Source organism: Pangasianodon hypophthalmus, chromosome 15 (assembly GCF_027358585.1).
Source record: "Pangasianodon hypophthalmus isolate fPanHyp1 chromosome 15, fPanHyp1.pri, whole genome shotgun sequence".
NCBI lineage: Eukaryota > Metazoa > Chordata > Actinopteri > Siluriformes > Pangasiidae > Pangasianodon > Pangasianodon hypophthalmus.
The window spans coordinates 17377476-17403005 of NC_069724.1; the positions used below are offsets into that span (position 1 = coordinate 17377476).

Consider the following 25530-nt stretch of genomic DNA (forward strand, 5'->3'; position numbering starts at 1 on the left):
GACTGGCGTCGCATGCAGTGTGTATTCCTGCATCATGTCCAGTGATCCACCGGGTTGCTGAAAGGAAGAGGAAGAAGAAGAAGAAGAGGAAGAAGGAAACACACACACACACACACACACACACAAAAACACTTTCTAACTCACTCCGCACCGCGTGGTGGCGCTGTCTGATGTAGTTAGAGTAAGGATAGCCCGGAAGCGCCTTCTTCATTCATTTACATTAACACGGACATTGGCAGAATCCCAAACGGCTCCGTGGTGGACAAATAGTGCATTACACAGCGCGTAGAAGGCCATTATTTCATACCCTATGTAGTGCGTTCGTGTAGGAAGAATGAAGTCAGTTGGGATTCAGCCTCTGTGAAGTGGCCAACTGTGCTAAGGGGCCGGGACGCGGACTAGCGGGGCCGCAAACACGTAGTTTGAACTTTTGGCTTTTTAATACATATGTATGCTGAAGTTTTCATGCAAGTGCTACTTGAAAAAGGACAACACGATGTTAAGAAGAATATACGCCCGAGCTGCAGTTTAATACAGGTGCGCAACATTTTATCTAAGCAGTTTATTTAAGCAGCTAGCTGGATAACTAGCAGACGCAAAAGAGCTGCCTCACTAGCTATGCTAGCATTTTAAGTCTATTTCACATTTCTCTTTCCTTTCCTTTAAAAACTATGCGGTTTAAATGAACTCGTGGTTGCCTAGTCTTTTCGACTACCTGTTACTTAAATATCTTTCTAGTTTATTCGTAATGGTTTTTTGCCCTAGTTAGCTGGCTGTTAGCTATCAACATTAGCTCAGAGGTGCATCGAGATACAAGATGAGCATTTCTAGCGCGCGAAACCTTTAATGTGTGGTTAATAAACACAGTTGCTATCAGTTTATGCAAATAAGGGCAGAGCTAAAGTGCGATTTATTTTATCTTTTTTTGCGCTGCATTTTTAGGGGTAGGCGATGTTTAAATTCTATTAGTTTTATTGTGTAGTAAACTCATTAAAGGTTGTTTTAAGATATGGGTTTAGAATCAGTGTAAGAAGGTTAGTGAGTCAAGAAACTGAAATAATACAGATTGAGTTGTGCGCATGCGCAGGTGCATGCGGCCCGCGTATTGTTCATACATGATGCATAGATCCGCGTGCCATGTCACCTGGTTTGGAATTACAGGGTATGAAATACTGTCCCCTACACCCTACTCCCTACTCCCTATGTAGTGCACTGTGTCCGACAGGGTGCAAATATATAAGGCGTAGCAGCACATTATTCCATTTGCACGGTGCATCAGAATAAATGGTATAAAATAACAGTTCCTCAATCTTATGTTGTGCATTATATTTATAACAGGGAGCCTTCTGTGATTCATTCCCCTAGTGTTTTGGATAATATTGCTACATAGGGCATGATAATCTGAAAAAGTGCAAAAGTTTGCATACCTTTAGGACAGCACGAGAGCTGAAATGAAATTCCCATATGAATCACCAGTCACATTTATTTGTGCCATTTGTTCTGATTTAGTTTTTAAGATCAAGCTTTATATATCGATGTAAGTCAGTAGCCGAGAGTGTAACGTGAACAAATCAAAAAAGCTCAAACTTTTGCGTAGCACAACATATCTTCCCAAATGAATAATACCATTTTGGTTAGATTTTTGTTTGGTTTTAGGTGCATTGGGTTCAGTGTACTGCAAGGTTTATCTCAACACTGATGTATAACATGGTATAATGTCAAAAACCAACCCTGCACAAGCAGTAATTTTATGGCACGTCAATCAAATTAGACATTTTATGCAATTTCTTCTTAGACTGGGTGCAACTTTTGTACACCTTTGCCTTTATAACTATCTCCTGCCAGTTTTTGGATCATCTCAGTTGCTATACGTACATAACCCATTCTTCTTCACATATGTTATAAAAGCCTGTAATATACTGCCTTCTTTAGATCAGATGTGAACACCACGTAGGTTATGGCAAAACTTTTACTTCTTGCTACAGATTCTTTTCAAACAGCTCTTGTTGCAGAAACCACCCAACAAATTTTTTTTTTTGGCTTTTTGCGTTTTGCTTTTTGAATCCTACGTTTTGTAGATAATTGGAAAATAAAGGCAAAAGGCCTCTTATCTACTTCAGACACTATGGGAGATGCAGACTTTTGCACTCAACTGTGTATCCAGCAAGATCTTCCCTGTGACTAATTTGAGAACGATCAATATAAATTTGATGTTTGCTCAGACAGAACATCGAAATCATTTTGAGATTGATGACTGGATTGTATTTATTATAAGAACTGCTGGAATAACTTGCATACAAGGCATAAAAAATGTTCATTTTAATTTATATAATGCCTTTCCAAAGCCCAGATGACCCTTTACAAAAGCATAAGCATTCGTTCATCTTGAGTAAGCTCTTTATGCTTATCAGGGTTGCAGTGGATCCGGAGCCAATCCGAGGAAAACTGGGCGTGAGGCGGGAATATAACCTGGATGGAACGCCAGTCCAGTGCAGGGAACCATGCACACACGCATACACAATTAGGGACAATAGTAGCCAATTCCCCTGCTGGCATGTTTTTGTTAGGTGAGAGAAAACCGGAGAACTCGGATGAAACACTGAAAGAACCTACAAAACTCCACATATTTACATTTTTGGCATTTGGCAGACGCCCTTACCCAGAGCAACTTGCAAAAGTGCTTTGAAGTCTATCAATAAATGCATTCTGATTCTGGCTCGCTAGGTCACAAACTAGGAACGCCATCAGTCCAAAAACTGTGTTGGGGAGGTAATCTGGTAATAAACACTCAGACAGTACAATTTTTTCCCCCCACACAGATGGTAACTTGATCTCAGGACCGATCTAGCGACCCTGGAGCTGTGAGGCAGTAACGCTTCCTACCCACTGCACCACTGCAACCCAAAACATAAAAAAATCCCAAGCAAATGTAATACAGTACACAAACAGACCAAAAAAACCTGCCTGTCAGTAATGTAACCTGAAATGGTAGAGTTCTGAGAAACAGGAGCCGACATGTTATTGTAAATGGACACCATTAATATGCCCTTGTGGCTCATTTTAAGGAAGCACTCATTAAGACTGAATCACTAGGTAAACCTCTCCATCTGTCTACCTGTTCTGTACTGTCCTGGGTTCTGGTAGCAACTTTTCTGTTTTGTTTCAGATATTTTCCCCTTCACAGTTGCAGTTTCTGAACTTTTTTCTTTCTGTGACAGGCTTTTACATTGTACAAGTGTTTTACATTTGCTCGTGTATGCAAATTTCCAGTTGTGTCTGTTGTAGAGATGGACCAATCAGCATTCTGTGGATGCCGGTTGTTACTGAGCATGATGGATACCACGACACTCCTCAGGCAGAAACATCGAACTTGTTAAACTGTTAAACTGGTTTATTGTCAGTTTAATTGTCATTTGCTGGAACTGTATGTATGCTTTTGTGACCAAGCTATGTGCCTTAAAAATTTAAATAAGCTTTCAGATAAAACTAACAAGCAATTTAAACAATTGTTGTGATGTAGGCGTACTGCAATCTTACAGGTGTGGTATTATCTGCGATAGTCCTGAATTTAAAACTGCGCAGCTAATTCGGTGTTTACTATCAAACAGATCGATCCACTGAGCTGTTAAATTTAACATAAATGTTGGACTCATGTCAGAACTCCATAAATCATTTGTAAAGCTCAATGAGGTAACATTTTTTTGTCAACAGGTGGTCTGTATGGTCGTAAACTTTTTGATAGAGCTAAGGAAGCACAACAACTTTAAAGTAATTCTGACTGGGAAAGCGCATAGTGCGGCTCCAGATAAGACAAGAGACAGAATTCCACATTCTCAGTAAGCGAGAACTGAGCGGCTGCTTATCTGTCGCAGTAAATGTCGTAATTCCTTTAGTTTTTGGACTGCTGCTGTGAAGTTTGGTGGCTCATTGTCGGTATTGTGTTATCCATCTCCACTAATTCGGATAGATTTTGGTACTAACTGTGCTCAGTTGCATGATGTACTCCTCTTAAGTATTGTATCAGGCTAGTGGTGTTAAAATTCTTTTCTTTGCTTCTGCCACAAGGCAGACTGGTTTTTATGACATTGCAAGAAGCATTGCCTGGGAGAAACTGGCAGACAAATGACATGTTTCACTTCAGGACATGTTATTTTCCATTTTACCCCAAGTGCATGTTGCAAGATTTGGCAATCACGTATTTAGGCCGACAGTCGGCTGATTCAGATGTATAGCCAATCTTCCCATCCCTAATCTCATGTAATATGTTGATTTCTAGGTCTGCAACACGCGAAACGCCTAGCAGCTGCTGCTTTGGAGACTCCGCCCACCTGGCCCCGTCCTCTAAAGATGGCTGAAGGCCAGAAGGCCACTGAACTCCCAGAATGCCCCACAGAATGCGGGGCCACAGCAGATAATCAGGACTTGTCCCTGAAACCTGAAGCCCTGTCCTCCAGCTCTCCTATATGTGAGGAGCCAATCAGCATGCAGAGCCCCTCCAGGCCACTGCCCCCTGGCTTACTGTCCATGCCCTGCCTGCTGAAGGAGCTGCGCCGAGACTCCTCCCCTGAGGCTCTGCCACCAGAAAAAGGTCCTGCCACCTCTGTCATTCAGATCTGCCCACAAGAGGACAGTGACTCCTCAGCCTATCTGCGATCGCCCTCGTCTTCTGGTCATCTTGGTGATTCGGACACTCTTTCCTCAGCCGAAGAAGAGGATGTGGAACTGGCTGACGCTAAGCCTGCCCCCTCTTCTCACTCTGACCCTGCCCCCAGGAAGTCATCACGCCGCTCACGGTCCGAGAGCGACGCATCTGCTGGCGTTGCCATGGCTGCCAAGAAAAATCGTTGTCAGGAGAAGCAGGCGAATGGTGGGCGGACCCGAGAGCGGGGCAAGCGCAGCCAGAGACATAAAGAGCGAATGCGTCTGCTAAGGCAGAAACGGGAGGCGGTTGCCAAGCGTAAGTCCCGCCCACTAGAGGACAGCAGCACTAGTGACAGCGATGCCACTGCACACTCTTCGTCATCATCGTCCACAGCGTCGTCTGACAACGAGGGAGGGACAGTCAGTTTGCATCCTCCAGGTATTGTGTCCACCCACACAGACACACTAATTGTTGGATACTGCTGAGATGAATTGGGGGAATTCATCTTCGCTGTATGCACTTCATTTTCTGAAAACATTATTGGTAGTCATAACTCGTACATCTCGGGTAACAAACATAATTCTTTTACACGCGCAGTCTCCCATGTAAAGCTGCTACAGTGTCACGGTTTCACAGTTAGTTTCGGTGTGTTATCAGATGGTTACCTCACCGCAGACTTTTTCAAAAAACAGATTAAAATGCTTTTTGCCTCTTGCCATTTATCTGTGAAATTTTTAACCAAACATGTTCCTTACTCCATCCTTTTTGTGTGTGGCTGTGACTCCCCAAAAAATTTTGCAGCCCCCTCCCCCTAGACTCACCCTCAATCATACTATAGCAAGCTCCATTTCTCTGCACGGGGAGGCGGACGGTACCGAAAACCCTTTGGCTGTGTAACCTTTTGCTTTGGCACTGCTGACCATAACTAATTGACACAACTGTCTGTTTTTGGCTGAGCAGCACTGCACACTGCTGTGCTATTTTTTTTTTGTTGTTTTTTTTGTTTTTTGTTTGTTTTTCAGCATGCTGCCTTTCCTCACAGCCGCTTTCTCTATAAGCTCATAACAACAATGTGATGAATACTGACAATTTATGGAGAAGCTGCTCTCAAAATATCTTTCTAAGAAAGAATGATAATTAGGGGAAATGATCTTTTTGTTTCCTTTTGTTTTAGTATATGGACAAAGGTGTGCTTATATAAAAAAAAAAGATCACAAAGATTTCATAATGCACTTTAATTTGTACTTTAATTTTCAATACTGGCTTGTGTATTTTTAAATGTTCGATTAACACACTGATACCATTAAACCATGCTGTTTTTAGATCAGGTTACCATACTATGAAAAGTGTAAACTGTAACCTTGCTACTATCATGTGATATGTCAGTGACTGCAATGGAATCAGTATAGAATGTAGAAATTAAACTTAACTTTTTGTAGAAGAATGTTTAAACATAAAAAACCAGACAAAGTACAGGGGCAAAATCAATCAAGAGCAAAAGTAAAAAGCGGTAGTGCAAATAAAGCAGAGTTCAGTGTCCCGTGTTCACACTAGTCTTCTTTTGGGCATGTAACAGATAATGCTGTTGTTACGTATGGATGCTAAGGCTACTGTAGTACAGATAAGTAATTAACTAGTAACACAACTAGTAACTAACACAACGGTTACTTTGCAATGCTTAATCATTTACAATTAGTTTATCGCTGTAAATAAGGGAATTTGAAGTGGCTATGTTTTGTTTCGTAGTGAGGATTCATGTTACCACTTTTGACTAACGCAATGCACTTTGTAGAATAAATGCATACTTCTCTGTCCATTTTTTTTTTTTTAAACATTCTGCTTTCATCGTCAACTTTTTTTTTTTTTTTTTTTTTTTTTTAGCAAGCTTCAGTTTCAGTGCCTTCCGTTTTGTAATCCCTCCAGCAAGCGTAAATAAAATGGAAAATCTTTGAATTGTTTGTGAAAACTTTCACCTTTCTGACCTAATGTCTCTAGCCCTGTAGCTACTCTCTGGTTCGATGAGCTTCCTTCAGTTACTGTTTTACATAAATGTATGCGATTGTCCACAACAGAGGATCTGCTAGAGAAGCTGAGCTGGTTCATGTTTAGAAAACGAGAGTCACTGAAAATATTTTTTCCTACGCTGATCAGTTTGACTACAGAATTTATTGTTAGTATCACAGCAGATTCGAGCACCTCTACAGGAAATAAATGGGCACGTGTCCACATTTGTGTGAACACAGAGTTAGACTGCGGTTGTTCTTCACTGTTACTGGTGATATGTTGTGGTAGTGCTGAGTTAAAACAGAAATTCTTGAGTTTGGCAAGTCAGGTTGTTTGCTAAACAGTATTTCAGTCACCTTATTCATATATTAGCTGTATTGCTTTTGACCTCATGCTTGAGGTAGGAAAAGGGCAGATATGGATAAAGATAAAAGTGGATCAGAAACTTAGCCTGTGATTTACACCTAAATCTCAAACATGACCAATACAGTACCTCAAAAGACACAACAAGGTAAATACAACAACTGACTCGAAGTTTGACTATATGATTAACATGACATTCAGTGTCATCCATGGTTTATTTTATAATAAAATTCAAAGTTGATGTTTTGGGTTTAAACATCTTGGATCAAGATGCTGGCCTATTTTCATTTGGTTTCCTGCATTACCCTCAGTGTCATTCAACTAATCATACTGGCGCCAGTACTTGCTTCAGTGTGAAAGGCAACTTTTGTTGCCTCCACTACTTCTACATTGGCTTTCTCATTAATATGACATTGAACATGACTGAAAAGTGGTGAATGAGAAATGAAAGCCAATTACCAGTGCTTTACTATTAAAGGAATCAAGGGACCTTCTGAATGTTTTCATGTGATTCAGCTAAAAGAAGGCCACTAGGTATTACCTTCAACATGTACAATCTGAATAACTGTGATTTTAGTGTTAATGTTCAACATTGTGATTTATCATTTTTGTATAATTATTAGGGGTAAAGGAAATAATTGTTTGTACGATGCATCGTGATTCTTTTTTGAAAAATTCTGCATTGATGCAAGAAATGATTAAAAATGGTTTTCTTTTTTTTTTTTTTAATTCAGCCGATTTTCGAAACTGCATAGCTATATAGACTTAGAGCTGTGTAGCTTCCGCAAGTCCTGTTAACATTCAAAATGCGAGAGAAAGAGAGATGTTGTCAGAGAAGAAAAGTGTGTTTCTTCATAGACACAGCTATCCCGACGCTGTAAATGCGACACAAATGCTCGGTTAATGGAGATGCAATGGAGAATCGTTTTATAATCAAATTCCAATTCCCTCAATCGTAATCAAATCTAATGAATGACCTTTAACTGATGTTAATATTAATGCAGCTAATTAATGCTTTGCTACACCTAAATCTATCCTTAATCTCAGTTAAACAGTAAAAGGAAGTCTTTTAATTTTTAAATGAAAGAATTCATTTTCCTTGTGCGTTGTTACAACTCTCAGATATTCCTATTCTTATGGTGACATTTGGTCCCCGCTAAGATAAAAACATGCCCACACACACGTACTGTCTCTTGGTGCATGTTGACTGAATGATCCCATGCTGTCTGCGCTTGACACTTTAAAGGCGTATTCACACCAAACATAATGCAACTGAATGCCGTGAAAGTGCTAGTCATACTGGATGCGTTCATTCTTTTAAAAAGCAATATCTATTCATACAGGAGCTCATCCAAAAGCTCTAGGCAAATTACAACAAACCGCATTTGGCCGTAGGTTTACTTATAAAATTCTGTTCTATCAAAGATTTAACTGTTCATAAACATACATGTGTTCATTTGAAATTCTTGTTGTGCTGTTATGTGAAGAAATCATGTTCAGTGTGAATAAGCCTTAAATTTGCAGGATTAGTACTCATGCTTGAGATTTCTTTTTCATTCTTGCTCACACATACAAACAAATCAATTCTCAAAACACACACACAGACAGGTCTGTCCCATTGCTTATCATTTTCATGCATGCTTGGTGAATGTAAATGATTGTCCCCAAAGCATTAATCATGGAAAGCAAGTGAACAAAACTTTCCACAATCTCTATCTGATATCACTGGAAATGTAAATGTCAAAAACGAAACCAGCTTGAGCAGAAGTGAAAGCGAGTATATAAAGCCATACTGGGAAACACACTTGTAAATAATGATTATGGCCTTAATCAGTGGTACCCTATGTATATCTGTGTATCTCTATGGACATATCTTTATTTATTTATAGATATATAGGAATACATATATATCCTGTGTTTAAACGCCGTTTGACAAGCACTTTCTCCAGTACGACAGACTCCAGTTTTTCAGAACAGCTACAAAGGAAAAGTACCTAGTAATGCCCTGATGTTGTGAACAGGGTGAAGTCTTTATTTTTTTAAATCGTCAGCTAAAGTTACTTCAGTCTTTTGGTTGTAGTTTTGTGATAACTTTTCTTTTTTGAGTTCTCCCATACACCAAGTTCTAATGATCTATCAATTTATCTAGCTATCTGCCTGTCTATCTATATTGCTTTTTGTTTTTTGTTTTTTTGCAGAATTTTATGTGATGTATTTGAGTTATTTTTATATTTTGCAAGACCGGGCAAACTTAATTGTATAAGCAGCTTGTCTGGTATAATACTAAGTCCCTCCGAGAATTGGACACGCTACAGGTTTTGTAATATTTTGAAGATGGCTCCTTTCTTTGCCAGCCACCGCTATTGTGTTAGCTATTGAGTCTCGTCTCAATTCATCATGTTTTTCCCAGCTCAACCAAGTAGCATTTACTTGATGTACAGCAACGCAGACATGTAGTAAAGATTCTCATTCTCTGCACATTAGTGCAGACGCATTTACTTGCATGTTTTCCGAAATATAAATCAAACCTTCCATTCTCTATGTTAGCTGGAAATGGGCACCTTTGTGCCTCTGCTGTATTTGGAATATGACGATATTCAACGTTTAAGCAGAAGATGAATTGGAATGAAATTTCTGATCACGGTGTGTTAGAGTGACAGCTATGCTGGATTTTCTGGGCACTGAAACTTCTAGATCAGCAGTTTCAAGGTCACACAAGGCATTGCATTGTTAAGTGGTTTTCGCTGTAAGTACACCCTGATTTTGACTCATGAGAAGCTCAGTTATTAGCTGTTAAGCAAACAAAATGAACACTCCAAAAACTTCTTCAGAATTGTCCAATCCCACTACACCTACACAACTGGTGGTCTCTTTCTTTTCTTCTCCCATATTACAGAATACATACGAGACTCTTTTCGAGACTGTGTATCTTTTCCATGCCACCTATCTGATGTATCTGTCTTTCTTTCCTTCTTTCTTTTTTTTTTTTTTTTTTTTTTAATAAGTTGAGATTTGACAGCAGCCCAACAGATGGCGCTGTACATCTTGTGAATTTTTAAAACAACTTATGAATTTTTTTGTACTGATGCATTATACAAATACATTATCAATTCTGGTATAAGTCTGGTAATATTCTGGTACCTTTTTTTTTTTTTTTTTTGGTACCTTTTCCCCCTCATGAGGTACAGGTTAGATATAGTTAGCATATTTAACTCCAGAGCCAGGGGTTTCTTGCAGTGTGTGTGTGTGTGTGTGTGTGTGTGTGTATTTATTTGTTTGTTTGTTTGTTTGTTTGTTAAGTAAAATGAGTTGTGTTTGAGAATCTTGAGATGCATTAGTCATATGAGAACATTTCTGGTTGAGGGAGTGTTTGAAAATTTCCAGTCCTTATTGTCACATGTACATGCAACATACTGCGTTACCCAGAATGCACCGTGAAAGCTGCATGACTCCCATTAAGCTTGTCAGCATGGCCGCCGTGAAGTCCAGCGTTTTTCTAGTGTGTGCCTGACGTTTGTGTATGTGTGTGTTCTCGGCGCTTGCTGTCTGTCTTTAAGCTGGCCGCCGTGGAAACAGCATGGGCGGAGTCCTGGAGGAAGCGCTGACACGAGTGGCCGCTGCCCAGAGGCGTACAGAGGAAAGGTTCCGTGCGTGGATGGAACGAATTAGCCGTCTCCATTCCGGTGACGACGATGATCAGTCATACAGTGGGAATCCGGAAGGGCGGAGTCACATCGGCTCAGAAGAAACGCCAGCGGCCTACCGGATCATCCGGCTGAACAATGATGCTTCTCCCCCCACGCTGAACTCTGCTCACAGCTGTGTCCTGGATCCGAATCTACTAAATGTGTAACGGGAGGATGTGCTAAGCTACTGAGAAAATTCAAAAAAATATTTGCGCAAAATAGAAACATTCTAGCTAACGATGCTGGATACAGTACACAGCCCTCTCTTATTTTGTCTCCTTATGCATTTTTCCTTTTTTCACCCATTAATCACTTCCTCTTTTGATCTTCTTTTGTCTTCTTCATTCTTCTCTCTCTCTCCCTCTCCCTCTCTCTCTCCATTTACATTTGTTTATTGGCAAATAAGTTTAGTCCAAAGAATTCCGTAATAAGACAAAATACAATCTATTAATATTGCTGTTGTAGGACCTGGTGATGTTTCCATCAGTTTACCAGAAATACATGCAAAACAGTCAGAACTAAACCCAAGTGCTACAAACACGAGTCGTAAAGTAGTCAGTCACTGCCCAGCTGATACAACCTTTATACATAATAATACACATTAATAATATAGTGATATTATTAATTAATAATGATATAACTACAAGGATCTCAGGTTTACCACCAAAGTAGCTGTGACTGCTTGGCAAAAGAGAACACACCTGGATAAATGTATCTTATTTTTGTTTATATGATTTTCTGAGGTAAAACCAAAAACCAGTGTCTTCAGTATTATAAGGTTCAATCTGGCATTTTGGTCAAAAATAATTTAACCATATTCTGGTAGATACTTTATTCTCCTCTGACGTTTTTGTGTAATATATGAAAAAAATATATATAAACTTGGTTTTATAAGGTTCTAGCTGCCAGCCAATCATCATTCATGATGAAAATAGGTTGAACACAACATAGGTGGTCTTGGCCAATCAGTATCCATGTTCCTTTTTCACAACGATCGGGGGAGGGAAAAAGTGACTTGAAGCCTTAGTACGGCGACACGGAGGAGAATTGTTTTCTTTGGCTTGAACTTGCTAGGGGGAAGATTTCACAAAAAACAAACAAATCTCAAAATTCAAAATTTCAAAAATACAGATTTTAAATTAGGCTAAAGGTAAACAAGTAGAACATAAAAACTTTAGGTGCACTTAGCTCATTGCAGTTCATATCTTCCATTTTGATGCCAGTCCACTCCATGCCACTTCACTTCGTTTCATGCACATGAGCTTGGCAGACGACTGCGGTTGACTAAACGTTAGACCACACTGAAAACCTCTGCTTTTCTCTGGCATAATTTACATAAACTTCACATGACTTTTTTTTTTTTTTTGGTTTTTTAATTTAGGGTTTTGATTATTTTTTTTTTTCAATTCTTAAAAGCGTAACCCACAATTTTGAATTGTGTGTTTTTAAAGGCAAATCTTACCCCCAGCAAGGTAAGAATAATATGCCCAAATCTCCCTCTTTGAGCCTAAATCTTCCTCTTTGAGCCCATCTTTTCCACAAATTGACGGCATAAAAGCTGGTTTTCTTTGTCCTTGCAATTACCACTGTGCACATCTAGCCCATCCGAGTCAAATTAGCATGTGCACTTTGATATGCCTGTAGGCAGACTACAACATCAGATTAGTGTTGGCTTATTTAAATGCAGCATTGAAGGTCCTGAATGTTACAGAATCGAACTTGGATACCTTGTGCAACTCTGCACAGAAGGAGATAGATGCTGTTTCTTCATCAATATCCAGATGCTCTCAGGAGATATGAGTCTTTAAGAAAAGAGTCTTAAAGATTGTGGGGGAACATTTAGAGTTGTGTTCTTATACACACTATCTTCCCTTAGTATGTGTGTGTCTTGAGGAACTTCTCTGGCTGGTTTTTCATACCAGAACAGACAGATCACACTCCACAATCACACAGCTGTACACACACACGCAACTGGTTATGTTGGAATGGACTCATTTTACGTGTCACTGTGTCACTTGGGGAAGAAATTGAAGAACTGACTCATTAGTTATGATGTGGTTTGACTTTTTGTTTGTTTGTTTGTTTGTTTTTGTTACATCACATGCATGTAATGAACAGAAAATAATAAGAAGCAATAATGCATGAACAGCTGCACTGTGATGTTATACTACTAATCTAACTTAGCTAGAGTTACTCCTTACACATGCTATGAAGTTTAAGCTAACCTCATGCTCAAGTGCTGTGTGTCCGTGGCTCATACTGAAGCTTGCAGTTACTGCAGTCAGATACACTGTATAACATACACAGGCACACAGCTATAACTGTTTAGCAGTTTAACGCAAGTCACAATGTCAGTTTTTGTGGGTTTTTTTTTTTTTTTAATTTTTTTTTTAAATTACACACCAAAAACAAATCCATGTTTATACTCACAGAAAGGCCTTAAAGAGAAATGAAATTATTTTACACACACATCCACACTTCATGGAAGGGCTTAAAGGTTTACGATTTACAAATTTGTGCTAAGTAAGGACACACTTATTCAATTAGTCTGTTGAAATGTAATGAACTAGTGAACTGCAGCATGAACGATCTGATGGAACTAATGAAACATTTTCTTATTTCTTGATTTTCATTTTCCTAGTATTATAATCCATTGGTAATGTCCCTGGTTCAAAATAAAAAAAAAAAAAGAATGCTTTTTTTATGTTTTGTATTTAATGAAAAAACAAAGCTGTTTTCAACCTTTTTGTATTTAATGAAAAAAACAAGGCTGTTTTGTTTGCCCTTTATAGGAACAGCTGTACACCTGCTCATTATACCACTGGCCAATCATGTGGTAACACAATGCATAAAACCATGCAGGTACAGGTCAGGAATGTCAGATAATGTTCACATCAAACAATCAGAAAGAAAAAAAAAACAAAAAAAAACACATATCTTGGTGACTTTGACCGTAGCATGGTTGTTTGTGCCAGATGGACTGGTTTGAGTATCTCAGACACTCCCGATCTCCTGGGATTGTCACACACAGTAGTCACTAGAGTTCACACAGAATTGTGAGAAAAGCAAAAAACATCTCGTGAGATGAGCGCTGATGAGAGAGGTCGGAGGAGAATGATGAGAATGGTTTGAGCTGACAGGAAGGTTACAGTAGCTCAATCACTCTTTACAACCGTGCAGAGCGGAAAAGCATCTTAGAACACATAACACGTTGAACTTCGTGGCAGATGCGCTACAACAGGAGAAGACCACGTCAGGTTCTACTCCTGTCTCTCAAGAACAGTAAAATGAGGCTACAGTGGGCACAGACTCACTCAAACAAGACAGTTGAAGAAGAGAAAAAGAACTGGTGATGTTTTTTTCCCCCTGTTCCGATGTTTGATATGAACATTATCTTGACCTGTATCTGCATGATGTTATGCACTGCTCTGCTGCCATATGATTGGCTGATTGGATAATTGCATGAAGGTACAGGGGTCAGTGAGTGTATATTTGACTTGATAGTGGTCAGTTTGAGGAGTTACTTACAGTATATAATTTACAGGTTAGGATCAATTCCTGGTTTTGAATTGTTCTATTGAAATCTAAAGTGGAGGAATATGAGAATTGAAAGGGAAAACAAATCTTGCATAGATTATGCAGGGAAAATAACAGGCTTAATTTTACCCTTCATTGGACAGTTTCAATATAAATGCTGATAATTCACTTTTTGAACTGCATCCAGTAAATAAGCATTTTATTGGTGTGTAGCTGGTCTTCATGTTCATTTACCTATAACCTAGTAATTGAGGTAGCTTAGACATTCTTTTTCAGCCGTCTTTGTCCAGTATGTGTGCCCTATTTTTTGTGTAGTGTTAAAACAATGTTCCTGAACACTGTTCTCTCTGTCTTATAAAATTACTTTCATATAATTGATCAAAAAGACCAAAGAAAAATACCCACATTGTTTGATACTTTGTGACTGAATGGTAAGTTTGACCGAATAACAAGTCATAGTAGCATTGATTCCCCCCTCTCTAGGGAAAGAATACACAAACCCTTAGACAGAAATTTATTTAAAATTAAACAGGATACTGTCTAGCTACAAAGAAACATAGGAAGTCATGATTTTGTACTTGGCGATTGTGGTAGTAAGTAAAATTAAAACCATTGTGTTCATGTGTGTGTTGTGCAGTGGGGCCGGAGGTCATCGGCCATTATGACGTGTCAGACACACACTCTGAACAGGAGCAGCAGTTGCACACACTCTCAGGTCAGTGGATAGGGTTAGATGAATTAAATGTAGATCAGAAAATGAAGGGATAAGAAAAGGGTTACCTTTGAATAAAAATACATTGGAAAGAAAGAAACAAAGGAAGAATAGATAGAAAGGAAACTTATGAGCAAGAACAGCACAGCTCAGGGATCATCGGTCTTATCAACAGAGGGCTGTACTGGCTGTGGATTTTCATTCCAGCCAAACAAGTCACACCTAGTGGTTGTTCAGTGATGGGTGGCGCCTTTTTAGCCAGAATGAATATGTTCAGCCACATTGGCACTTTGGATAAAATTGAAGACTCTGATTACTGTTGAAGTTAATTTATTTCTTTGATGTCTGTTTATATACTCAGTTTTCTTTAATTCATTCATGAGATAACACGACTATAAAGACAGATGATCTCTATGGTGCTCTGGCATTACAATAAAAAGACATACTCTCCCTTTCCTCACCTCCAGTTTTTTAATTGGTCCGACAGACCTTCTGCTTGCTCCATAAAAGTGTAGGCTACACCCAAATTCCAATTTCCCAAGCAACAGATCAGCACCAGCCTTTTTAGAATAAACTGCAACTTTGACCCTTGTCTTTGCACACAGTGTCGATAGGGCAGTGATTCTTAATCCTGTTCCTGGAGTACCACTGCCGGTGGTGTTTCCTCTTCTCTAACACTCCCTGTTCAACCTGCTTCAGGCTTGTTAATTTGCTGATCGATTGAATCTGGTGAGTTGGGAGCACGGAAATCACTAACCCAGGCCCAGGGTTGAGAAAGACTGCTGTTTTGGAATATAACCACAGCACTCAATAAGAACGTAGTGAACATAAAATACTTTTAGATTTCAGGAACTTCGCATCCTTAGCATTGTCATTCTTGTAATACAATGTGAAAAAACATAGATTAACGTTAATGCTTCAGCGTATAAATGGCTTGGAAGGAAAAGGACCTTGTCAGATGCTGACTTGCTCCTCTACCAAGCTGAACTCGAGCTGATAAAGTAATGGAGTCCTCTTTATAGCCATTTTTCAACTGTAGAGCCAAATGATTGTAAGAACAGTGAGTGGAATTTCCACCGGGACATGCTTTTGGCACTGAAGGCTTATAAAGTGTCAATGTTTCTTTGGTGTGATAGCTATTTTTTAATTTAAGAGCAATTAGAAAAAGCAAAGAGAGATACAGCATTCCAAATTATAGCCGAGTCACACCTATGTCAACCACGAAATTGTACTGAACAGTGACATGTAGATTATAATTTTCTAGTGATTCAAATTATTACAAAGGATTGAACATACAATACATGATTATTAGGCAGTCCTGTATTTATTCCTGTATGATTTTTCTTATACATATGTACTAATTACCTATGCATGCAAACTTAAACATAAATCTTTTAAATGAAAACTGACTACCAAATTTTAAGGAAACACGAAAAAACCACGATAGGCTATGGCTATCAGATTTGGCTTCAGAAAAATTGGCCAGTGCTGCGCTGCTTGCCAAGTCCTGGTTTAGCAACACAACAGATACTGTAACCATTCTCAGAAGACTGCATTAACCAGGAGTGTCATGAGGCAGCTGCACTTGAAAAAAGGCATAAATTGTGCCTGAAATTCAGCAAGAAGAAAGTCAATGGGGTGTTAAAGTCGTAATAAATGCACAGGTTCTTCAGGAACATCTTAATATTAGAGATGTGTAATAATAGAGTAAGATTCAGTATACAGTTAGGTACATAAATATTTGGACATTGACAAAGTTATTGTTATTTTAGCCATCTGTCCCACAATATTGGCGTTGAAATTAAGTAATGAATATGACTTTCAGCTGTAATTTGAGGGTATTTACATCCAAATTGGGTGAACGTTGTAGGAACGGTGTAGGTATTTACATCCAAATCGGGTGAACGGGGTAAGATTTGGATAAACAATATCCTTGCATTAAAGCTGAAAGTCTGCACTTTGAGCACCTTGAGTTGTGTACCTGACTGTATTCTACCTTTTTAAAGGTATTTCAGTAGTATGATTTTCTGTTATACTTTGGATCATGTACATTATTTGTCCACCAAATATTACTGAACCCCGCATAGTGTAATAAGAGTCAGTGAACGTTTGTCCTGGTTGTGTTATCGTAGGTCCAGTAGAGGTGGCGCCTCCCCAGGTGAGTCTGCCATTGTCTGACAGTGAAGTGGAGATTGTCGGCGTACAGGAAAATGCCAGGTTGGGAACACTCCTAAGCATTATTATTAGCTGCTTATTTTAGTTATCTACCTATTTATTAATTTATTTTAACATACATAACTTACAGTTAGCTTTTTAGTCACTTTATTTCTATTAGCTGTTAACCAATAGAATAACCACTAACCAATAGTTCTTTATTATTTAATTTTGATTTGTTTTTCATTTAGCTTTATCATTTAATTTTTATTTATTTATTTAATTAGCTGTTAAGTCAGGTTATATACACGACTTGTCTTAAGAGTTGTTAATTTGCCTTTTTTTTTTTTTTTTTTTTAAATAAATTATTACTAACAATTGGCCAGGTTACCCACAACCCTTATGTTCATACACTATATGGCCAAAAATTTGAGGACACCTGACCATCGCACCCATATGTGGTTCTTCCCCAAACTGTTGTCACAGTTGGAAGCACACAATTATTTAGAATGTCTTTGTATGCCATAGCATTACAGTCTCATTTCACTGAAACTAAGAGGCTTGAACATGTTCGAGCATGACAATGCCCCTGTACACAAAGCGAGGTCCATGAAGACATGGTTTGCCAAGGTTGGAAGAATTTGAGTGGCCTGCACAAAGCCCTGACTCCAACCCCGCTGAACACCTTTAAGATGAATTGGACTGCCAATTGCACCCCAGGCCTCCTCACCCAACGTCAGTGCCTGACTTCTCTAGTGGGCAAATGGGCAAATCCCCACAGCCACACTCAGAAATCTAGTGGAAAGCCTTCCTAGAAGAGCGGAGGTTATTATAACAGCAAAGGGGGACTAAATCTGGAAGATATTGTTCAAAAAGCACATATTGTTGTGATGGTCAGATGTCTACAAACTTTTGGCCATATAGTGCAACAGTCTATTGTTCTCCCTAGTCGCCAACTTACAATAAAATGACTGTTTCAAAAATATTTATATATGTGGAATACATTTCAGTCAATCACACATTCGTTGATTATTCGTGTCCTCTTTATGGTTTGTCATGTTCCCCTCCAGTGCTGTGTCAAGATTTCCAAGAGGTGGCGTCATCCAGTCTCTGTCAGCATGGAAGCAAACGGCCATGCCCCATTGGACAGCGGTCTCCGCCCAGCCTGACTGGGCTCCGCCCCCTGAGGTGGTGGATCTGACACTGGATGAAGACCGGCACAGATACTTGCTGTGATCCCACACACTAGGCACTCAGACACAGTGTTTGCTTGAGTGTCTTTAAACATTATAAATTTTAATCCCTTTATCGGTTTGGTGACATTTCAGAAAAAAAAAAAGTTTTTTTAATGGTTTGGTGCGACAATCTGAACTGAACTGAATCTGAAATATTTTCACTCTGCTGTCAAACATCAGTCTTTGAAAGCTTTAGGAAGGCCACATCAAGATATGTGTGTGTAGATACACTGTTGATGTAAATTCAATTTCCTTGTGTGTATGACTTCCTGTCATGTATGACAAGTAGCAGTACTGTAATGGAATCAGAGCTTACTTCAGACACAAGCTAGTCATTTTCTTCTAACAAGTCAAAGTCTGGTGAGGTTACTGTCTTTAAAAAAAACATGTTGAGCAGAATCAGATTTGCTCAGTTCAGTTTATCCAAATACATAGCTGAACAAAATTGTCAAAACTACTGTTAGACATTTACTGTATGACTTCATATTTCCTTTTTACTACATGTGCACTGAAATTTGCCTTTTTCCCTATTTCTAACAAGACTATCAGGTTAAATCTCAAAGTTTTGAGTAGTCTGGCAAACACACACACACGGATGCCTGCTGTTAGCCTCAGGTGTGTTCGACCCTTTGCTGTAACTTACTGCAAAGCTGCTTTATAGTGCAAAAATTACAGGTTTTACTCTGAGAATAGCAATAGCTCGATTAGGTTTTTTTCGTGCATGTGTGTGAGAGAGAGCTACAGAGAGAAGCGTTATGAAACTTCAATGCTGCTGCCTGAGTGTATGTTCCTGTGTGCGCGTGTGTGAAAGAGAGAGTTTCTCTGCACTAGAGAATACCTTCAGGCACACTCATGTTTATATATTTTAGCACAGAACATGGCCTTTATGCCAGTGGAAAAGATGCATCAGCTTGTGAAAATTCTTAGAAATTTTTAGTCACTATTTTTTAAATTAGTAATTGAGACTAGTTTAAACTGTGCTTAATATCCACATTGATCTATAAGATTGTATATTAGTTTTGCTATATCATGCTTTCTCATAATACAGCATTAGATGTTCCTATTAATATTTAATTTTTTTTTTTTTTTTTTGAAAAATGCTTGAATGAAAGTTATTAGAAAGGAAATACACATTTCCAAAAATAGTTGGCATACATTTTTGCTGTGGTTATTTGCAGATTTTTTCTTGGCTACTGATTTTTTTCTTTTCTTTTTTTTTTTTTTTTTTTTTTTTTGCATAATCAATCACATCATTTAGCTTCCTCTTCAGAGTGACAGATTGTCAGACTGCATGTGAGAATGTGGGAAGGAGGAGTTAGTGAAAGATGACAGCAACATTCTTCCTGCTAAAATCGTGTGGACGTTTGTAATAGCCAAGCAATATTTGTCTCGCTTGCATATGATGTGGATTTGTCCACAGAAACAAAAGTATGCTGTTACTGATACAGCAATTAGCTTTGCACAGTGGTATGCAAAACCATAAGGTGTATGTCTCTCAGTTGTTCTCATCTTGTGTGTAATTTCTGATCGTATATTAGGAGTGTCAGACACATCTGGTTCAAATGATCTGCTCCTAAACCTTCATTGCCTGAATGTGGTGTGTTGGAGAAGGGAAAAACGACAATCCTGTACTAAAAGAAAATTTTGTCCCATGTACTAAGATCTTGTATGATTCTCAAACTAATTTTGAACCTAAACATAACCTTATACCACAGCACTGTTGAATTCGCAAATCTGATTGAAATGAAAGTATTTAACTAATTTTTTTTTTGTAACAACTCTGATAGTAGTGCCAGCAATAATTCTTATGACAGGTTTATTTTAATGCACTCATTCTAATATGTTATCATTTCTATAGTGACAGCTACTTCACAGGGGTTTGTATGGTGGATGATCCATGTATTTTAAGCCTAATACTAAAATAATTTTAAAATGTTTTGTTATTTAACAAAGAAATAATCATTGATATGGTGAAGCTTTCTGTAAGGGAACATCTATTTAACATTAATTGAAGGAGTCTCAGGTGTCAGTGCTTTGTAATGGCCAGTAACTCTTCCACCATGGGAGAGTCTTCAGGACAGAAGAGGTTACACTTTTCTGCTTCTCAGTAACAAAAGAAAGATGCTGGTGAGGGAATAACTGTTTATGAAGTTATAATGTAAGTGATGACAGGAATTAATGTGTCTTGTGGATGTCCCACACCATTAACTGTAACTATAAATGGTTAAAAAGTATGATCGTTTATAAATTAAAATTTTTAATAGCTGGCAAATTGCTGTGGTATAGGAGGAATAAAACACTTCCATAAATGCCGTTATTGGAACATAATCAACTTCAGGTTGGACTTTGCATCAGGCTGCATCACATCATTCAGCCATTGATTATTCTCTTATAACACAGTTTCTCAACTCTGGTCCTGGAGTACCCCCTTTCCTGCACATTTTTGTGTTTGCCTGCTCCCAACACACCTGACACAACTAATCAGCTAATTAAAAGTCCTTCCTGAGTTGAAGTGACTGTGTTGGAGCAGGGAAAACACTAAAATGTGTAGGACAGGGGATGTTCCAGGGCCAAGGTTGGGAACCTGTGTCTTATAACAACATGCCGCATTCTGTTTTAGTCCTTACGTAATGTATTGCGCATGTAAAGTGTTTGTTTTGGTTCTTGTAGTGAGATGAGTTATGTGTCATCCAGGATGCAGAGCTGGGAAAAACCTTGTTCTGTTTGTCCATATTGCCCTTTTAGAGAGGTTATAGATCCATTTCCTGTTGGTTTTACACCTTTTGGCTCACCACAACACCGCTCACCCCTCTCTAAGCTTAATTGCACCTTTTTCTTGTTTGTTGAGCTATGTAGCTGGCATCCTTCATTTCAATCATGTTTTTCATTCCTTACTGTTAGTAAGAGCTGGATAGCTGGAAGCAAGACCAGACCTGTTAAAAAAAGGATCTTAGCTTCCTTAAAATCCCACAACATATTAATACAGCTAGTATAATAAAGATTACAGGACACTACACTATTCAAGAAGCACTGGTTATCTCAAACAGAGAGAACCTAAGCTGCAGAGAATTCTTTTGACTTTTCTGATGAAAACTCTTGAATACTGATGGAAAAATGTATTGGTGTCTTTTCAGATTCTGAACGCACATTTTAAGTAGGAATGGATGAGTTGTTTACATTCGAGGCTCAGTGAACACACAAGGGACGTATCAAGGTCAATAATTTAGTCAGCAGATAAATTAATGTAATAATTAATGAATTACAGGAACATCTCTAACTGAGTATAGCTCATTGCTTTTAGACAAAGGGAATGATTTAATCAGGTCCAGGTAAAACTGTGCATACGCTGGTCATCAGTCTGCTGTCGAACAGATCAACAGCAATAAGACAGGGGAGTTAGGGATCAGTTAGATTTTATACACCATCCCAGTACACCATCTATTCTCCTCACATTGTAACCTTTTGGCAGTATTTTAAATTATGGACAATATGTGTTAATACATATTTTTTTGCTTCTCCAAGTTCTCTACTTCCTTGAACTTATGAATATTAGAATAAAGGGAACTATTTTAAGATTAATAAAGCTATTTAAAGAGTAATGTGTATGTTTGCTTTCTATTTTTGTTGGACTGTCTGTGCTCGAGCTGTTGTTTCTGATGGAGATTATTATTAATGCACAGAATATCCTATTAACAAATCATCAGAGCATGCCACTATCGTGAGAAAGCTGCTCATGACCTTTGACCTTCAGGCACTGTGGGGTGGGGGTTAGGGCTCGGCAGCTGGTCTGTTCACTCCTCAGGACAAAACCCCTCACATACACACACTACAGCTGTATGCTAATGTGGGCTGAGTCTGTTGCACTGATAGAACCGGAGTGGAGTGTAAAGTTATTCATTTCAAATGTGTGCCTCAAGTTTGTGATTTGGTGTGAAGCAAAAAAAAAAATAAAAGTATCTAAAATTAACGACAAGTGCCATTATAACTGACTTTTTGTCTTAACTATTTTTTAAAATGTAATTAAGTTTAAAAATTAAGGACCAATATCTAGGCATCAGTGGAATAAGAGGTACAATGTGCAGAATAATAGGTTTGAGTAAAAAATAATATACTCAAATAAGTACACTAACATTGTTATACTATATCACATAAAAATAAATACCAGTCCCAAAGTTGGAAATACTATATGTATATATTTTATTGCGTTAAAGACATTTTAATAAAGATTCAATGTTTACAAATTTACAAATAGTGAATAGTAAATAGAGAATTAACTGTTTCCCCAAACAAGTACTTTTCTTTCAGGACTTTGGAGAAGCAGTGAGGGGCTCAGCCTATTTGGAAACTTTATCAACAGTTGGTGAAACTCCCTCATGAAGCTGGCTGAGAAGATGTCAAGAGTGAAAAGCTTCATTAAGAATGCCGTAAAGAGTTTTAATATAAATAGTATTGATATATTTAACACTTTGGTTACTGCATAATTCAATATGTATCATGTCATAGTGTTAATGTCTTCCTTTTGTACTTAAAAAAAAAAAACCCCAGAAAATAAATAAATAAATAAATGAGAAAATACCACATTTCACATGTTTAGAAATTGTCCAAAAAAACCTGAAATGTTACAGGAAATTTGTATGCCTTTAAAAAACTAATAGACCACTTTTCAGATAAAAACTTCATTGAAGATGTCTGGAATTACTACAGAACAGGAGCAAGTGAGACCATCAATGTCTGCAAGTTGTACAAGATGCTTGAAATAACCTATCAGCTGATTTATTTAAAAAAAGAAATTGTAACCATGGCAGTGTACCCGAGAACTGGTGCAGTTTTATAAGGAAAAGGATGGTGGTCACACTAAATATAAAGGGTGGAAAAAGTACTGACTAAAGAATGTATAGATATTGTGTCAAAATGTACTGAAGTGAAAGTCAAAAAGTTTTGAATGTACTCATGTATTAAAGAGTAAATGCTGTTAACCACTGAAATTCAGTTAATGTCAGGTTTTTGTGTTAAGAGTACATTTTATTGTGTATCTAAAACTTAGATTATTTTTAAAGCAACTACTCTGTTTTGCCTGAAAACATCATTCAGTGTCTGTAAGTTTACTCGTAATCTGCTTGACTAATGCTATGTAGTTTGCTATTGCATTAATCAAAAGTAAAATATTCTGTATATAACCAATATTTACCATTAGCTAGAATTTTCCCCAGGGGACTAGTGGCTAGCATGTGGTCCTCTCATCGCCGCAGCCTGGGTTCGATTCCCGACTGGGGAACCAACCGCAGTGGCACAGGAAAGAGCACTCCCAGCGTCGGTCCCAAGCCCGTATAAAATTGGGGAGGGTTGTGTCAGGAAGGGCACCTGGCATAAGGGCATCTGGGTATCTGGCATCTGGCACACATGATCCTCTGTGATGACCCCTAACAGGAGCAGCCAATAGAAGAAGAAGGACCAGTGGCTAGCATGCGGTGCTCTCATTGCCGCGGCCTGGGTTTGATTCCCAGTAAGGGAACCGACCCCAGCCAGTGGAGGGTTGTACGAGCCACTGCATTGTCAGTGCCGGTATCAAGCCTGGAACATGGGGAGGTTTGCGTCAGGACGGGCATCTAGCGTAAAACCAGAAAAAAATACTTACCATTAGCTGGAATTTCACTTACTGCCTAGCAAATTACGTTAGTTACTGGAATTGATGTTAGTCTAGCCTGTCATTAGAAAACAGGCTAATTTATTTAAATACGAAATTAGCAAAGCTTAAATTAGATTGAGATGCCTCAGTTAATACAAGTCTTTGCTTACTCCTGCATACTGAAACATTTTACTGAGGCAGGGCCAGGGCACTCATGCTCAATTTCAACACTACAGAGGCTTATCCATTTCCAGACACACACAGATAGCCATTGTGTTAACTACATTGTGTAGCATGAGAAGGTCAATATAGTTTTTTTTTATATTGATGAACATGATTGGTATAGATGCTAAACTGAGCTGAATCGACTGATATATGTATATCGTACAGTCATTGGGTGGATGAGAGAAGAAGAGACCTTTGTGATTTGTAATGAGTACTTTTAAGGACTAAATACAAATGTGAGGAGTAAAAACTATGTTTTTTTGTTGTACATGTAAGTAGGAGTACAATTATTCAATTTGAAAACACTCAAGTAAAGTTCCAAAGAATAAATATGCCAAAATGATACTTATCATTTTGTATAGGAATGAAGCACAGTCACTCAGGTATTTTCCTCCCCTGCTAAATATTTATTTGATTTTGTATTTGTGTCTGCTGCTACTTATATATGGTACAAAATAGACACCATTCATTAAAAAAATTAAACCAATTATCAAAAATATTCTAGCAGAATTAGAACCCCAAAATCCTGTTTGGTCTTGTGTCAACTTTAATAGACCACAAATGACCGAAGGTGAATATAACAGTTTTTCAAACTTTTTGCTGTGCGATATGGTAAGACCATTGCTTTGGTTGTTTGTGTATTAGTGTGCTGACAAAATGTAATTGCTTTATTATTACTAGCTATAATTACACAGCTGCAGATACAGTATATGTAGACAGTAAACAATAAAGTTAATTCTTTTTGTTCTTTGTTAATTATGTTTCAGTACAGTATCAGGATTTATGCGTGTGTGTGTGTGTGTGTGTGTGTGTGTGTAGGGGGTTGTGCACCATGTGTTGCGTCTGGCAGACTGAACAGAAGGAGCAGAGATAATCAGACCTCTGTGTGTGTGTGTGTGTGTGTGTGTGTGTGTGTGTGTGTGTGTGTGTGTGTGAGGGAATGGGGGATGGGCAAAAGCTGCCATATGGGGTTTGCTATGGTCAGGGAAGCCCACCACTCACATTTCCTTTGGACATTTCAGTTCAACAAGCTTTAGTGTTAATATTTGTATTTATTTACATTTATTTATTTACTTTCAGCTGCATATAGCAAATGGCAATAGATAATCACTTCCTTTTCTTTCTTCCTGCACTTTAACTGCCTGGGAGCTGCTGTGATAAGTGAATTTCCCCACTGTGGGATCAATAAAGTTTATCTTATCTTATCTTATCTTAAAATAATGTCTATTTGCTGTTGTGGTGTAATCAACCTCATCCTAAGGAAATTGGCTTTATTCTTTAAATTGTATCCACACCCACTTGAGTTGAGAGGAATTCTACCCAGCAGCCCTCCAGGCACTGAACAA

At 38.3% G+C, this 25530-nt stretch overlaps 1 protein-coding gene across 3 annotated transcripts; it reads left to right on the plus strand.

The window, feature by feature from the left end:
• Nucleotides 1–14: 14 nt before the first annotated feature.
• ark2n (arkadia (RNF111) N-terminal like PKA signaling regulator 2N) lies at nucleotides 15–21932 on the plus strand. Of its 3 annotated transcripts, XM_026929123.3 has the most exons (5): nucleotides 121–537; nucleotides 4277–5080; nucleotides 14870–14947; nucleotides 17077–17161; nucleotides 18169–21932. In XM_026929123.3, exons 2-5 carry the CDS (start codon nucleotides 4348–4350, stop codon nucleotides 18332–18334), a joined length of 1062 nt encoding a protein of 353 aa, XP_026784924.2. In that variant the 5' UTR covers nucleotides 121–537; nucleotides 4277–4347; the 3' UTR covers nucleotides 18335–21932. The 3 variants fall into 3 exon arrangements, with proteins under 3 accessions (XP_026784925.2, XP_026784924.2, XP_026784926.2); XM_026929125.3 differs by lacking the exon at nucleotides 14870–14947 and having other exon boundaries at nucleotides 148–537; XM_026929124.3 differs by lacking the exons at nucleotides 14870–14947; nucleotides 17077–17161; nucleotides 18169–21932 and adding an exon at nucleotides 10567–14863 and having other exon boundaries at nucleotides 15–537.
• Nucleotides 21933–25530: the final 3598 nt, after the last annotated feature.

Excerpts from the sequence above, each read along its gene's own strand:
- ark2n (XM_026929123.3), top strand. The coding sequence starts at position 4,348 with ATGGCTGAAGGCCAGAAGGCCACTGAACTCCCAGAATGCCCCACAGAA. Across the intron at positions 14,948-17,076 it reads GCAGTTGCACACACTCTCAG|GTCCAGTAGAGGTGGCGCCT; the intron begins GTCAGTGGATAG and ends GTGTTATCGTAG. Across the intron at positions 17,162-18,168 it reads GGCGTACAGGAAAATGCCAG|TGCTGTGTCAAGATTTCCAA; the intron begins GTTGGGAACACT and ends GTTCCCCTCCAG.